Here is a 17,108-nt window from a genome sequence, read left to right on the forward strand (position 1 = left end):
GCGCTGCCAACAATCCCTGGTTAATATTCAAAAGGCAAACGAATCTCAATGAAATACATAATGAAGTTTGATTGAGGTAAGTCCTGGCCAAAATGCTGCTGATTTAATTTGTAGAATTCCAAACTCTAATTATTTTCCGAAGCCAAATCAATATGGACGGCAGTAAGGAAGGGAAGTTTGCTCTTGAAAGGAAAATGTAATGAGGGAGAACATTTCTGCAGTGATATATAATAGCTAATATAATATGTCTTCCCAACGCACTGGAAATATAGAAATCTCTTTACACCGGTCACAAGAGCATTCTAAGGGGATCGGTCAGTAGATTTTATATTGAAAATGCATCTGCCTTTGATGTCTTACTGTTATCTCCTAAATGCTGATTTAATGTGACAATCTAAGATGCATGGGGGCCTCTAGATTGTCCCTCACTTAGATGACACATGTGGAATATAGAATTCAAAAATGTGGAGAAATCTATTCCGTCATATTGAAGTTTTAACTTTTCCTGGTATCTGGGCAACAACAATATAGATTATATTACAACTCTCAAGGGTTGTCAGCAAGATCTTTCAGAGGTATAGAGAACATTTTCTGCAGACTGGGAATAGTGATTATAACAAAGTAGCTTTATTTACTTCCCAGGACATAAATTCTATCATTAAAGTAATAATTTGGGAAAAATATACAGTATATTCTTCATAGCACCTGTGCAGAATATTATAAAATGGAGCATGGATCCACAGAATACATGGTAATCCCAGAGTAACACACTTTATTCCCTGCACTAGGCATAACACAGTTGGTCAGTTTTGTCTGTATTATCGATTTGAACTTGGCCAGAAAATAAGCTTAGTTCAGATTATGGCCGATCCATTGCACGTTGGATAGTTCATATGAATGATCCAACCACGGAGGGCTAATTTATACGTCCGTGATTTTTCTCATACGCCAAAAAAAAAAACAGTTCAAGTAATAAGTGTTTTTGATCAAATTTTCATCAGTGTGTCAGTTTTTACCATCAGAGTTTCATTAGTTTTTCTGGCATAAAAAAATAAACAAAAATGATAGAAGAATCTTGAGAAATCTCCATCAGTCACTGAAAAAGTCTATGGGTCCGTGAAAAAAAATAAAAGATATCGGACAATACTTGGAGGCCATCTGTCCATAAATTTGTATTGGTAAATTTGATCAGAGAATTGGATCAAAATAGGATGTCTCCATTATTTTGTGCGGATCACTAGGTCAGCAAAAATACATGTAAACGCCCCTCATAGACAGCGGTGAATGCTGCTGTCATCTTCAATGCGCCTGTTCTCAGCAGTACTTCTCTATCCAGTGGACTAATTGTAGACCGAAACTGTCACGCAAGGTGTGGGAAAGACTAGTGCAACACAAAGGGAAGAGGGAAAGAGAGCCCAGACTCTAGGGAAAGGGGGGAGTGGAAACCTCCTAGGCTGATCTAATATCACACTGTCTCCACTAACATCCCTATATTGGTTCCTCACCAATCACCGCACGCAAACCTCGCCCTGTCTTTCCCTGGCGTTGGGCCCTGACTAGGGAAGGGAGGGGGATGAGCACTAATCGATCACCACTGACAACTAAAGACAACAAGGGGAAACAAACAAGGGAAGATAGCTTAGCTTTTAGTCAACTTCAGAGAGATAAACACCCGTCCTCATAGCTCCAGAGAGGAAGAAGTAATGTACTTGCGCTGAGCCTTCACAAGGGGTAATGAGAGTATCACTGGCACCTACCTCTAGCAAAGAGCAGGTATTTATACACCCAGGCCAGGGTGTTAATTAGCAAGAGGAAGGTAGCCACTGGGTCCTAGAGAGACAGCCTCTAAGAAGGTGTCTGTAATGCCAAACGATTAGATCTCTTGCAGCCATGTGCAGGGCGACTGTCTGTCACTTCTGACAGAAACGTCTCCTTATGTCTGGATATTACTACAAATACAATTTCACTATTATTTATCACACTGGAGTGCCAAGTTTTTCGTTTATATTGATGGGACTGGATCCTACTTGCACACCATCTATCAGAAGCGCCGTGTCTTCCTTCTTAGCAAAAATACATGAACATGTGAATGAGGTCTATTCCAGAAAAATAAGGATAGACCTCATTCGGAAAAAATTGTCGTCTGAATGAGACCTTACATGCCAGAATAAACTGACAAATACAGGAGTTTGTATAAAATAAAATTAAAAAAAAGGAAAACAGATAGAGTTTGCACTATGTTGCAAATTATCAACCACATCTGGCTGATCATGCAATGCGCTTGTACTTTCAGCTGACATTGGCAAAAAAAAAATCAGCCTGACAGTACACATTGTAATCAGACAGTAGTCCGTCGTCAGATATTGTGAAGGGTTGTTGGTATTATATTTTCAGACAATGGTCGGACAAACTGGTCAGAATCTTCAATTTCAGAAGTCGTTTACCTTATGTATGTGGGCAGCTCCTAGAGGAACTAAAAGTCCAAAATTGTATCCAGTATTCACAGTTATGACACAGCGGTCACGTGATTTCCCTAGACATCTTTTCCATTTGTCCTTTGGCTCCTGCATAATGGGATAAGCTCTAATAAAAAAAAAACTCCTCCACCCGAAAATTCAGGTAAAAAAATAGAACTTTATTCCAGTGCAATTAAAAAGTGAATGACATCTTCAATTTCATCCAGCAATATATTATACATTTCCTGCACGTTTTTGACTGTAAACCAGTCCTTAATCATGGATGATGGGATAAGCGCCATCTCCTCCTCCTACTAGGCGCTTGCCCCGAGACCCGTGGAGTTTATTATGTGGCAGTGTACTTATCTAGGGAGCGTCAATGCTCCTAAGGTGCCAACACCTCTACAACCGGAAGTTGTAATTCAAAAACATACACCTGGAGCACAGATAAGGGACCAATACAATTGGGGGACGGCAAGGGTTTCAAGGCCACTTTGATGCGATTTTTCTTTTGAAATGGAGCCAAATTGCCTAATGACATGCATTGCAAGTCATCATGTCTTTAAATGCTGGACATAACTATGGAAAAAAATGAAAGTTTAATTACTCTTTTAGGCTGAGTTCACACGATGCGTATTTCATGCGTTTCCGCGGCGTTTTTGCAGTTGCGTAAACGCCGCGGAAACGCATGAAAAACGCATGGTAGAAGGGAAGCAATGTTCCCCAATGGAAATCCGCATGTGCTGTGCCCATGATGCGGATTTTTCCGCAGCGTTAACGCTGCGGTCAAAAATCCGCAGCATGTCAATTAATTTTGCGGAAACGCGGCGATTTTGCCGCCATTGACTTGCATTAGAACGCGCCAATTCCGCAAGACAGTATTTGTACTTGCGTTATTGGAGCGTTCTAATATGCGGATGGTACCCGAGTGTGGAGGAGAGGAGAGTCTCATCCACACCCAGGTACCATTAAAAAAGCTGTAAAAAAAAGAATAAAATAAAAAATAAATGTATTCTTACCATCTGTCGGCCCGCGCAGCGCTCCCGCTTGGTTCCCGGCACTTGCAGTGAGTTGTAGGACCTGATCTGACGTCAGAGTCATGTGACGGGTCACGTGACGCTGACGTCGGCAGGTCTTTCAATTCAAAGTTGCCGGCGAGGGAGAACAGATTGAGCAGGACAGCGCGGGCCATCGGAGGTAAGTATATACACTCTCTCGGGTCACACTATATAAATCCATGCTGTTTGCATGGATTTATATAGTGTGACCTAGTTGTCACAAGCACTTTCCAGGTGATGCTAACATCGCCTGGAAAGCGCTTGTCAATCTGCATGCGGAAACGCATGTGAATCTGCATGTGGATCCGCATGTATTCTGCAGGAAAAACGCATGCACAATCTGCATGCGTTTTTTCTGCCAGGGAGATGCAGAAATGATGCAGAAATTTTCTGCTTCATTTCTGCATCGTGTGCACATACCCTAAGGCTATGTGCCCACGTTGCATTTATGAAGCAGAAAATTTCTGCTGCATAAATGCAAGTCCTCTCCCGGAAAAACGCATGCGGAATTCCGCACGCGTTTATCGCGCATTTTTCGCGCGTTTATCACGCGTTTTCCACATGCGGAATTGCCTTGCGTTTTTTATGCATTGGACAAAGGCAATTCCGCTTGCGGAAACGCAAAATTAAATGACATGCTGCGGATTTTTGAACGCGGCATAAACGCTGCGGAAAAATCCGCAGCATGTGCATAGAACTTGCGGAATCCCATTGGGGACCATGGGGTGCGGATATACATGCGTTTTTCAAGCGTTTACGCTGCGGAAATTCCGCAGCATATACGCTTGAAAAATGCTACGTGGGCACACAGCCTAAGGGTAAGTTCACATGTTGCAGATTTGGACACTTTCCACAGCAAATTCACAAGTATCTACAGTAGTCAGTAGCAGCAAATCCCCCAAATCATATGGATCTTGCAGCAGGCCTCCATGCGGACGAGCAGTTGGAGATAATCACATCTGTAGGTCATACTCCCGTCCCAGTGCATCTCGGCCTCCTGTGGCAGCATATGGTCTCATGTAACCATTACAGCCTCTGGTTGGGTGTAGCTGTTACATGGAAAGACCATACGGGATGTGCACAGAATGGCATAGAAGCTCTGCTGGAAGAGGTATATCAATGGGGAAAAGTCACAATGAATACACATACAGGTGCATCTCACTAAATTAGAATATCATCAAAAAGTTAATTTATTTCAGTTGTTCAATACAAAAAGTGAAAATCACATATTATATAGAGTCATTACAAACAGAGTGATCTATTTCAAGTGTTTATTTCTGTTAATGTTGATGATTATGGCTTATAGCCAATGAAAACACAAAAGTCATTATCTCAGTAAATTAGAATACTTTATAACAACAGCTTGAAAAATGTTTTTAAAATCCGAAATGTTGGCCTACTGAAATGTATGTTCAGTAAATGCACTCAATACTTGGTCGGGGCTCCTTTTGCATCAATTACTGCATCAATGTGGCGTGGCATGGAGGCGATCAGCCTGTGGCACTGCTGAGGTGTTATGGAAGCCAATGTTGCTTTGATAGCAGCCTTCAGCTCGTCTGCATTGTTGGGTCTGGTGTCTCTCATCTTCCTCTTGACAATACCCCATAGATTCTCTATGGTGCTAAGGTCAGGCGAGTTTGCTGGCCAATCAAACACAGTGATACTGTTGTTTTTAAACCAGGTATTGGTACTTTTGGCAGTGTGGACAGGTGCCAAGTCCTGCTGAAGAATGAAATTTCCATCTGAAAAAAGCAGAGGGGAGCATGAAGTGCTCTAAAATTTTCTGGCAGACGGCTGCGCTGACTTTGGTCTTGATAAAACACAGTGGACCTACACCAGCAGATGACATGGCTCCCCAAACCATCACTGATTGTGGAAACTTCACACTAGACCTCAAGCAGCTTGGATTGTGGCCTCTCCACTCTTCCTCCAGACTCTGGGACCTTGATTTCCAAATGAAAATTGGAACTCTGGAACCTTGTGGAGTGTGTCAATGACTGCCTTCTGGACATCTGCCAAGTCAGCAGTCTTCCCCATGATTGTGGAGCCTACTGAAACAGACTAAGGGACCTTTTTAAACGCTTAGGAAGCCTTTACATGTGTTTTTTGTTAATTATTTTAATTTATTGAGATAATGACTTTTGTGTTTTCACTGGCTGTATGCCATAATCATCGACATTAACAGAAATAAACACTTGAAATAGATCACTGTTTGTAATGACTCTATAGAATATATGAGTTTCACTTTTTGTACCGAAGAACTGAAATAAATTAACTTTTTTATGATATTCTAATTTAGTGAAATGCACCTGTATTTACACAGGTGAAAATTAAAAATCTGCAAAACAGGTCAATTTCCGGCCTAAAAATAAAAGCAGCATATGGATGAGATTTGTAAAATTTCACCCACTTTGCTAGGAAATTCAGGATGGAAAATCTGCACAAGATACGTTATGTGTGAACGTACCCGAATTTTCTTCTATGACATTCCTGTTAAAGCAAATGTTATCAGCTACTGTACATGTATTACCTCCATCAATGTCATGTTCAACAACATAGACGTCTTAAGCTCGGGTATCTAGATTACAACTGTAAAAGGACATTGCAGAAAAATCCTGCATGCTGTGAAATAACCTTGTTAATAATCACTTCCCAATGCACAACAATAGTTGATATTTCTGCTCCACGAGTAATGTCTAATCTTCAACTTCATGAACGGTTTTAAGTCGAAGACATTCATCATGTTTGTTTCAAGATTCAGGCTTCACTTTGATCATGGAATAGTTTACCAATAAAATGGGTCGAACACCACTTGGAAAAAGGGAACCACTTGTTTATCTTGGCACAAATTATGGCATTTTGACAAAGATTAGAAACTGATGGCAAACGTTTTCAAAAATGAGAGAATGTAAACTCTGGCCCTTCCTAAAATTCTCTGAACCCAACTTGGTCATGGCATGCCAGGATAAGGGCTCTTATACATATCCAATTTTCTCACGTACGAGAAAAATGAACCGATTATTTTGATCATACTCGGATCAGAATTTGATCCGAGTGTCATCCGTTTTTCTCATTTGTGAAGAAATAAAGAAAAAAAAAAGTTTCTCCACCTTTTCCATTCTGACAGTTCGTGAAAATCGGACCACACTCAGATGTCATTCGGTCAAAACCAGGAGTGGGACAATCAGAGGAAAAGTATAATAGAAACATCACCACTTCTGTATTTATCACTCACTCCTGGTTTTGGCTTGCAAATACTGAGGTAAAATACTAACCAAATACTGAACGTATGAACGTGGCCTATGGGTGATTTCAGACAAACATATTTTCTGTCCATGTGAAATACCAACTGCACATTGATACAATAGTAGCTGATGTGATTGTGCACATTAGTCCACGGCCCCACTATCAGTATTTGGTCAGTATTCAGTCAGTATTTTTTCTCAGGAGTGGGAGCCAAAACCAGGGGAGGAACAATCAGAGAAAAGGTATAATAGAAACAAGTCACCAATTCTCCATTTATCACCCACTCCTGGTTTTGGCTCCCACTCCTGACAAAAAATACTGACCAAATACTGATAGTGGGGCTGTGGTCTTAGCGATTTTTCCTCAGACTACAAGTATGGGAAAAAAAAAAAAAATTTTCAATGCACGCTAGTCTGGTTTGATATACAGACCGTACCAGAGCATGTAGGAGTAGAGAGTAGCAGCGGTGCTGGGGAAGAAGATGGCTAATAGGTTGGAGGAGTTTTTAAACTAGAGACGGGGGGGGGGGAACCAAGGAAATAGGTGGGATGTGAGGCAAGCAAGGGGGAAGGGGAGAAGTGAATATAATGAGGGTGGAGAGGGGGGTGGGGATAGTACAGTTAGATCGTTAGAGAAGAATAGGATGCTAAATAACCCCAAAGTTTTATCTTGCATGCTGATCAACGCAAGAAGCCTGACCAATAAGGCGGATGAGCTGCAGGCGCTTATATCGGAGGAGAGGTATGACATCGTAGGTATAACAGAGACTTGGCTAGACGATAGCTACGACTGGGCGGTAAATTTATTAGATTATAGTTTATTTAGAAGGGACCGTAAACAGGGGAAAGGCGGAGGAGTCTGCTTATATGTAAAGTCATGTCTAAAACCCAGACTAAGGGAAGATATAGGAGAGGGAGAAGAGGGGGTCGAGTCCATGTGGGTAGAGATAGAGGGAACTAAAAATAATAATAAAATATTACTGGGGGTCTGCTATAAGCCACCAAATATAACAGAGGAGAATGAGAATCTGCTATTAGGACAAATAGACAAAGTAGCAAAACATAATGAAGTGATTGTAATGGGGGATTTCAACTACCCGGATATTGACTGGGAAACAGAAACCTGTAGATCTCAGAAAGGAAAAATGTTCTTGACAAATATTAAGGATAATTATCTCTCCCAACTAGTGCAGGAACCAACGAGAGGGAAGGCCGTGTTGGACTTAATATTGACTAATAGGCCTGATAGAATAACTGAGGTACAGATAGGGGGGCACCTAGGTAATAGCGACCATAATATTATCGACTTCAAAATGCCCTTCAGTAGGGTTATCAATAAGGGAACAACAAAAACATTAAACTTTAGGAGGGCGAAGTTTGATCAGCTGAAAGAAAGCCTTCAACTTATTGACTGGGACAAAGTTCTTAATCAAAGGAATACGAATAGTAAATGGGAAACCTTCAAAAGAATTCTGAATACTCAGTGCGAGAGATATATACCGTATGGGAATAAAAGGGCCAGAAATAAGAGGAAACCAATATGGTTGAACAAGAACGTAAAAGGGGCGTTAAATAGCAAAAAAGAGGCATTCAAGAGATTAAAACAGGAAAACAGTAAGGAGGCACTAATGTGTTACAAGGAAAAAACGAGAACCTGTAAAAAACAAATAAAAATAGCAAAGGAGGAAACAGAGAGACGTATTGCTAGGGAAAGTAGATCAAATCCCAAACTGTTCTTTACGTATATAAATAGTAAAAGGATTAAATCGGATAATATTGGACCGATAAAAAGTGAGGAAGGCAAAATCATAGAGAAAGATGAGGATAAAGCTAATCTATTAAATAATTTTTTTTCGACAACTTTCACAAAGGAAATAGAACTAACAGGAGAAATGAGAAGTGACAAGCTTAATCCTCCACTAAGTATGACAAATCTAACCCAAGCTGGGGTACAGAAACGCCTCAGTAACATTAAAATAAACAAATCACCAGGACCTGATGGCATACACCCACGGGTACTAAGGGAACTAAGTAATGTGATAGACAGACCGTTATATCTTATATTTAAGGACTCTGTTGAGACTGGGTCTGTGCCACTTGATTGGCGACAGGCGAATGTAGTGCCAATATTCAAAAAGGGAGCGAAAAGTGACGCCGGAAACTATCGGCCGGTGAGTCTGACGTCCGTTGTGGGCAAAATTTTTGAAAGCTTCATTAAAGAGGCAATTACGGAGCATCTTGATGCTAATAATCTTTTAATCCCGAAACAACATGGATTCATGAGGAATCGCTCCTGCCAAACAAACCTGATTGACTTCTACGAGGAGGTTAGCTCTCGAGTAGATCAGGGGGAACCAGTGGATGTCGTGTATCTCGACTTCTCAAAAGCGTTCGATAGCATGCCACATAATAGGTTGGTATACAAAATGAGAATGATGGGGCTGGGGGAAAATGTCTGCAAGTGGGTAGCTAACTGGCTAAAGGATAGAAGGCAGAGGGTGGTTATAAATGGAATATACTTAGATTGGGTAAGCGTCACTAGTGGGGTACCACAGGGGTCTGTACTAGGCCCAATGTTATTTAATATCTTTATTAACGACATAGTCAACGGGATAAATAGTAAAATATCAATATTTGCAGATGACACAAAGTTATGTAAAACAATTAATACAAAAGAGTACAGTGCAGACCTACAGAGGGATTTAGATAAGCTGGGTAGGTGGAGCATTAAATGGCAAATGAGGTTTAACGAGGAGAAATGTAAGGTCATACATATGGGAAGGAAAAATGGAAGTCACCAGTACTCACTGAATGAGAAATCATTGGGGAATTCAGAGATGGAGAAGGACTTGGGCATCTTGATTGATAGCAAACTAAATTGGAGTGCCCAAAGTCAGGCCGCTGCTGTAAGGGCAAACAGGGTAATGGGATGTATCAGAAGAGGTATAGCTGCAAAGGATGAGAACATTGTTCTTCCACTGTACAAAGCACTGGTCAGACCACACTTGGAATACTGTGCTCAGTTATGGGCCCCAATATATAGAAAGGATATAAATGAGCTTGAAAAGGTACAAAGGAGGGCAACAAAATTAATAAAGGGAATGGAGGGACTGCAATACCCAGAGAGGTTGTCAAAACTAGGACTATTCAGCCTGGAAAAGAGAAGGTTGAGGGGGGACATAATAAATGTGTACAAATATGTTAGGGGACAGTATAGAGATCTGGCCCGGGATTTGTTCAAAAGGAAGGATATTACGGTAACAAGAGGGCATTCACTAAGACTGGAAGAGAAAAGGCTTCAGCACCAGCATAGGAAGGGGTTCTTTACGGTAAGAGCAGTGAGAATATGGAATTCACTGAGTGAGGAGACGGTAATGTCGGATTCACTACACCAGTTCAAGCGGGGACTGGATGCATTTCTAGATACCAGGCAGATTTCAGCATATACTTAAAAATAAAATAAAATAGTAGGTTGATACAGGGATTTATTCTGACTGCTGGTTTCAGAGTCGGGAGGGAATTTTTCCTCAGGTGAAGATTGGCCAAATCATTTGGGGTTTTTGCCCTCCTCTGGATCAACTTTAGCAATTACAGAACTAACAGGTCGAACTTGATGGACGCAAGTCTTTATTCGGCTTTACAAACTATGTTACTATGTTACTATGTTACAAACACAGTCACATTGGAATTTTGTGGATGTGACTGGCACTAATTTTACAATAATCGTCTGAAGTTAGCCTAAGGCCTTGTTCACACAGCAGTGTTCTACCTCAGTATTTGTAAGCCAAAACCAGGAGTGGGTGAAAAATACAGAAGTGGCAATGTGTTTCTATCACAACACAACAAAATCATCAGTGTCAGGGAAGTATTGAGGAATATTGAAAATGTTCTTCCATATTTCCCTGACCCAGATATTGATCATTCTTCCCATTCTGCTCAGCACAAAAGCCCCCAATTAACACAAGCCTGAGAAATAGCTTACACAAACAAATGCTAGCCAAGGAGTGTTATAACTTTGTTAGGGAGCAAGCTCTTGTCCATGGCACACGCAGGGGGGTAATTACTGGCAGAATTGCACTAATTTGCTTGTAACTGGGAAAGTTGCTTTCCCGAGTTTAACAAATAAATCTCCAGACAATCCGACTAAGAAACAAAATATGAAATATTGTAAGTTCCATGTGTCTGACAATAATGGGACCCATATTTCTAGTGACAGAAACAGCCAAGGAATGTATACATACTTTTTAATTGTTGCAAGCCAAATCAGAGAGCTGTATCGCAAAAACACCAGAATGGCAGACTGCAGCTATGCGATGTGTGGTCTCTAAAGGAAGGTAAAATTATAACTGGAAAAATGGCGTTGTTTGCACGTTTCTGCGATCAACGAGCGATAAGTTATCACAGAAGTTAGCGTTTTTAATAAAATGTACAGGCTAGAGACCCGCCCACAAGATGTCACCACAAGGGGCGTGTGGCCAGATCTCCCCTTAGGTATAAGAGAACTGATGGACAGAATAGACTCACTCACTGCCCGGGGGGTATAAGGATTATACGCAGCAGGTCGCATTCGATAACGCTCAGATCAAACTGGGGAGTTCCTCCTCCACCTATATTGAATCGTCTCTGCGATCGTATAGTGTACGTTTTTCATCTTTTATCCTGTTTATTTTATGTAACTGCTTATGTATTTTAATGTCTCCTTTGTAACATGCTTGTATATATTTTTCATAAACACTGCCTCCCTTTTGGATTAAATATAAAATGTAATAGTCCTGTTTCTTTTGTCCTGTAATCGTTCCCTTCCCTGAAGCCATATACGCTACCAAAACTTAGGCGTCCAGCCAGGCCTGTATAATATTTCAAACTCAGCCGGTGGTGGCAGAGAATAATATTAATAATCGGGCTATCGTGAAGCAGACAGTGACCGTACGGAGGGCATGAAAACGGATTCCAGGCTTTGGAACCCAGAGGTGTGATGCCATACCCTCACTGGTCGCTTGCCGACATCCATGTAGCGAGTAGTCTGGATGGATCGCGTACCCGTAATTCCGGACAAAATACTGACAGCGTGACGGCAACGGCGAGATATCGCGTGATCTTTCCGGTGTCATCCCTGTCTGTGAATCCCTAACAAATTAGCAAAGGTAATATCTCTGTTTTATGAAGTTTGATGTGCCGATTCCAAAAATATGCTTAGTTTTGCTCCATCACATAAAGTTTCTGATATAGAAAAATTTTTGTTATTACGTTATTTCTACATTTTCAATGTATGTGGTTTTTCTATGCTATTCCCGTTTCTTTACCTGTCGTACTTAATTGTGAATTTTCTTATAGGGACAACATCAGTAAAGTTTTTAGTGAGTTTTATGGGAAGGGGTATTGACAGTGCAGTCAGCCAATGACTGCTTCTTGGAAAGTCACATGTTATGGGGAGGAGCTAACTGTTATGAGGTGGTAAGATTTGAGTCAGTCAGAAAAGGCTGGTGATGGCAGCAAGGACTGGTATGTGATACTGTGACAGGAGACAGACCTCTACAGGCCTCTTACACTGAGGTGTAACTGAGTAAGGGTCTCCACAGAGAGAGAACTTGAAAGCAGCCAATATCACACTGAGAAACTGCCTGTCTGCAAGTGTTCATCTGTAAGGAATAGGCTGACCCGTTTACCTCACACCTGTATATAGTTATCTACCAGATTACCTCCAGTAAAATCAGTTCTAAATACAAGCTTCCTCTGCCATCTCTGGGGAAATATCTACATACCGACTCATCGCATTTTTTTTTTGGAGTTTGTCACCACCATTGAACTGAACTTACTCTACTGTTTGATCTAATTTAAAGGAGAAAATGTCCCGACAGTGTATCAATCATCTGGACCGATTCTGCTATGTGTGTGGTTCTTTTACACCAAAAGGCCAAGGACGTTCAATCACTCATGATATTAAAATGATGTACCAGATGTACTTTAACTGTCCACTTGGTGATCAAGACAAAAGCTGGGCCCCTCATGTGATATGCTCAAGTTGTTCAAATGGTCTTAGTGACTGGTTGAATATGAGGAAAGTGGCTATGCCATTTGCTGTTCCCATGATTTGGAGAGAACCCAAAAATCATAGTGATGACTGCAATTTTTGTTTTGTCAAACGTAAGGGCTTTTCTACAAAGAACAAACATAAGATTAATTACCCTGAACTTGAATCTGTGATTAGGCCAGTTCCACATGATGATACCTTGCCAGTTCCTGTACCACCGTTGTCTGGATTGGGTGAAACTTAAGTGCTAGGAGCTGAAGCTACTAGTGAAGGCATGGAGACCTCAAGTCAAGATGAATATGTAGCTGATGGAGGAGCCGAGCAGCCAGAATGCTTTACTCAACATGACTTAAAAATGATCTCATCAGAGACCAGTCATTGTCAAAAGATAAAGCCGAACTTCTTGCATCTAGGTTGAAACCGAAGAATCTTCTTCATGATGATGACAAAGTGTTTTATTACCGAAACAGAAATAACAGTGTAACACAATTTTTCACAGTTGATGGACCAATGGTGTACTGTAACAATGTGAATGGCCACTTTGAAGAACTGAATAAAGAGTATTTTGTTGCAGATTGGGGATTGTTTATTGACTCATCCCAGAGAAGTTTGAAAGCAGTGTTGCTTCGCAATGGAAATATGAAACCATCACTCCCTATTGCTCACTCATGTCATCTAAAGGAAAGTTATGATAATCTGTCAGTGGTTTTGGATGCTAACTGGAAAAATGGCGTCGTATAAGCATCATCAATGAAATATCTGTCAGTGGTTTTGGATGCTAACTGGAAAAATGGCGTCGTATAAGCATCATCAATGAAATATCTGTGGAGATTGAAAAGTGATTGGTCTGCTAATGGTAATGCATGAGGTTTCACAAAATATATTGTTTCTTCTTGTGTTTATGGGATAGTAGAAATACAGTAGAGCATTATTATGTTCGATGTGATTGGGGACAGAGAAACATCTATGCTCCAGGTAGACACAATGTACAGCATAGTCCTTTAGTTGCTCTAACAAAAATCTTTCTTCCTCCTCTACATATAAAGTTGGGATTGATTAAAAACTTTGTGAAAGCCATGGAAAAGACAAATTCACAAGGGTTCCAGTACATTTCACAGAAATTCTCCAGCATTTCACCAGCAAAACTGAAGGAAGGGGTATTTGTTGGTCCTCACACCAGAGAGCTTATGCGAGATTATGTTTTTGAAGGAACTCTAAATGATAAGGAATTGAGAGCTTGGGAAAGCTTCAAGTGGATCTGTGACAACTTCGTAGGAAAATATAAATCTCCAGAATATGTTGAAGGTGTTGAGAAACTGCTAAATGCATACCAGTGTCTTGGATGTTGCATGTCTCTGAAAATGCACTTTTTGCATTCACATTTAGATTTCTTCCCTCCAAATCTTGAGGATGTAAGCGATGAACAAGGCGAGTGGTTTCACCAGGACATTTAAATAATGGAACACCGCTACCAGGGTTTTTGGAATGACTCAATGATGGCAGATTACTGTTGAATGTTATATAGGGACAACCCTGAAAAATTGTATCAACGACAGTCTAATGTCGAGCACTTTTAATTTTTGCTCATATTTTGGTTTCTATTTTGCTTGTGAAGTTATTTTGGTTCAATTAAAACTGTTTTGTAAGGTCAAGCATTTTTTTCTGATATGTAGATTACTGTTTTCTTAATGTTGCCAGTATATTTCCTATACCTTAAAATAATGATGCTGCTCCGTGGAAACTATACCTGCTACAGAAAAACAATATACATTTTTGAAATGAGGACAAAAAAATATTTAGAAAAGTACATGGTCAACTGCGATGATTACAAAAAATATTTTTTTTGTAGACCGGTGTTATACTTTTCCTCTGATTGTTCCACTCCTGGTTTTGGCTTACATATACCGAGGTAAATTACTGACCAAATACTGAACGTGTGAATGTGGCTGCAGGGCTCATTCAGACTTCCATGTTTTCTGCAGATAGAACGCGTACCAATTACAGTCGCGTACAGTACAGTTAACATGGACCAAACACTGATGAAAATCTGATCCAAAAACACTGATGAATATTGTTCTGTTTTTAAGGTAGACAAGAAAAAAGAAGGCATCAGGAGGTGTACATGGCGGAGAGGGCCGGGACATGGCGGGGAGGGGAGGGCCGGGACATGGCTGGGAGGGCCGGGACATGACGGGGAGGGCCGGGACATAGCGGAGAGGGCCGGGACATGACGGAGAGGGCCGGGACATGACGGGGAGGGCCGGGACATGGCGGGGAGGGCCGGGACATGACGGGGAGGGCCGGGACATGACGGGGAGGGCCGGGACATGACGGGGAGGGCCAGGACACAGCAGTTTGGAAAAACTCTCCCTAAAAATAGAGCTGCTAACCTGTCACATGTGAATACGTCACACCTTGTGTGGAGAAGGCTGCCGTGCCTGATAATGAGGGCTGTCATCTGTTTCTGCACCTCGGACGCTCTGTCATTTCTAACATGGACGTCCGTTACATTATTTTGACATTTGGCGATTAAGTTTGCCGTCACACGACGACAGCGCCAGGTAGAAGTGATCCCGGCCGCAGCGCATGGGATTCACTCTACGTCAGAATCGCTTTTAACAGATCTATGAAACAAAAGCTATTCTCACACAAACTTTATAAAAAAAAAAAAAAAAGCTAAACTGGCAGATAACAGAGAACACTGCCTTCATCTACACAGATTGAATATGAAGTGACACTAGCTCGGCTCTCCCGCACAGCACAGGGCACTGTCCCCACATGGCCGCTGGGGGCGCTGCGGAGATTCGCACACACACCTGGGCGCTGCTTGCTTCGCTATGGCAACAAGCAGGACGCTTTGGAGTCAGCATTTTCCTGCACACAAAGGCTCCAGATCACAGAATCCCCCTGTGCTGTGCCCTCCACAAACTGACTGTGGGCAGCAGCAGGACAGAAACCATGTCTGCACACTGTGGCATCTGCCAGCTGCAGCCTCAGCACACAGTCTACACAGGACTCTTCCTCCTCACTGCCCAGTGCACAGTAATCCCAGCCACCGCAACCATCATGCACAGGCTGCCCCACTGATCACTGCTGTCATGGCTTTGCCATGTGACGATGCCTCGCTGCCGGCTCATACACAGCACATGTATGCCGGCACAGGGACCCATTCTCTCTGCACAGATCACTCACCTCAAACAGAGGACCGATTTTATTGGTCTCCAGATAGATCTGAATCCGATTTTGCTGTCGAGACGCCATCAGGACCCCCCCTTCCCCAAATATATTCCGATCTCCAGCTGGTGGGGTGCAGGGCTGTCACCCCCCTCTCCTGTGTCCCAACTTCACCAATGCAATCTAGTCAGTCAGATGGAGGAGGAAGAGGAGGAGTGCCATTGCTCTGTGAGTTGCAATGAGGATGCGGAGCAGGGAAAGTGCATGGTGAGAGCTGTCTGCTGCTCTCCCCGCCTCTCTCCCTCTTATTCTAGGTGCTTGGTTACAAGAACAACAGCAGCAGCAGCTCCTGCCCACTCCCTGGCTGAGCCCTGCTCAGTCCTTACAGGACAACTTCTGCCAGCACACAGCCCTCCTAGTGCAGCCTGTAAAGCTCACCCTGATTGGGTGATGGGGCCGAGCTCAGGATTGTCAGTGATCACCTGCTTGCCTTGGCTTTGCTGTTCTTCCCCCTATCTGGCATTGTGTGTAAGGCAATATCACCAGTTATATCCATGCATTATGCACCTGTGAGCGGTGTGCACTTGCAGGGAGAGACACTGTACAATGGGGACCCAGGTAAATGACAATACAGCAATTCCCTTACATGTAATCTGCATCACCTTAGACAGAAGAGGTACTGATAGAAAAATCACGTTCAGGCTATGTGCCCACGATGCAGAATGCATATTTTTTACGCTTCTCCCTGGCAGGAAAAACGCATGCGGATTTTATATCCATTTTTCCCGCCAGGTAGAAGCGTTTGTCAAGCGTCTTTGCATGTGACGCGCCCCTGGGCCTGTGTCGCGCTGCGTTGCGCACGCGGGAGCTTACCCGGAGCCGGATCTCTTGAGGGTTGTAGTCTCGTGGCGGTGACCCGGTCCGTGCCCAGGGAGTCAAACTGAGCGGCGATGTAACAGCGGTAGATGTAGGACGACTACGCCACCCGTTGAATGCAGCTATGGAGCTGCCGCTGCAAGACAGTCCGCTGAGGCCGGTGGATGGATGGTGCAGCGTAGATGGTATAACCCCCAACGGGAGGGGTATGGCCTCAGGGCAGCAGATGTGGATGATGGGGGTAGCAGGAACCACTCAGAGACGGTGC

The 17,108-nt window shown here is 42.5% G+C and overlaps 1 protein-coding gene across 3 annotated transcripts in view; it reads right to left on the reverse strand.

Annotated features, from left to right (window-relative positions):
* CUNH8orf34 (chromosome unknown C8orf34 homolog) overlaps positions 1-16,429 on the reverse strand; it is a 499,772-nt gene extending 483,343 nt beyond the window's left edge. The window contains exon 1 of one of the 3 annotated variants that reach the window (XM_073679422.1): positions 15,983-16,429. In XM_073679422.1, coding sequence (XP_073535523.1) covers positions 15,983-16,051 — 69 coding nt within the window. In that variant the 5' untranslated portion in view covers positions 16,052-16,429. The remainder of the gene's footprint in view (positions 1-15,982) is intronic. The other 2 variants (XM_073679421.1, XM_073679423.1) reach the window with 2 other exon arrangements.
* Between the last annotated feature and the right edge of the window lie 679 nt (positions 16,430-17,108).

The sequence above is a fragment of the Phyllobates terribilis genome, unplaced genomic scaffold (genome assembly GCF_046119375.1).
Source record: "Phyllobates terribilis strain yellow unplaced genomic scaffold, ASM4611937v1 Scaffold_4__5_contigs__length_816908805, whole genome shotgun sequence".
NCBI classification, from domain to species: Eukaryota; Metazoa; Chordata; class Amphibia; order Anura; family Dendrobatidae; genus Phyllobates; species Phyllobates terribilis.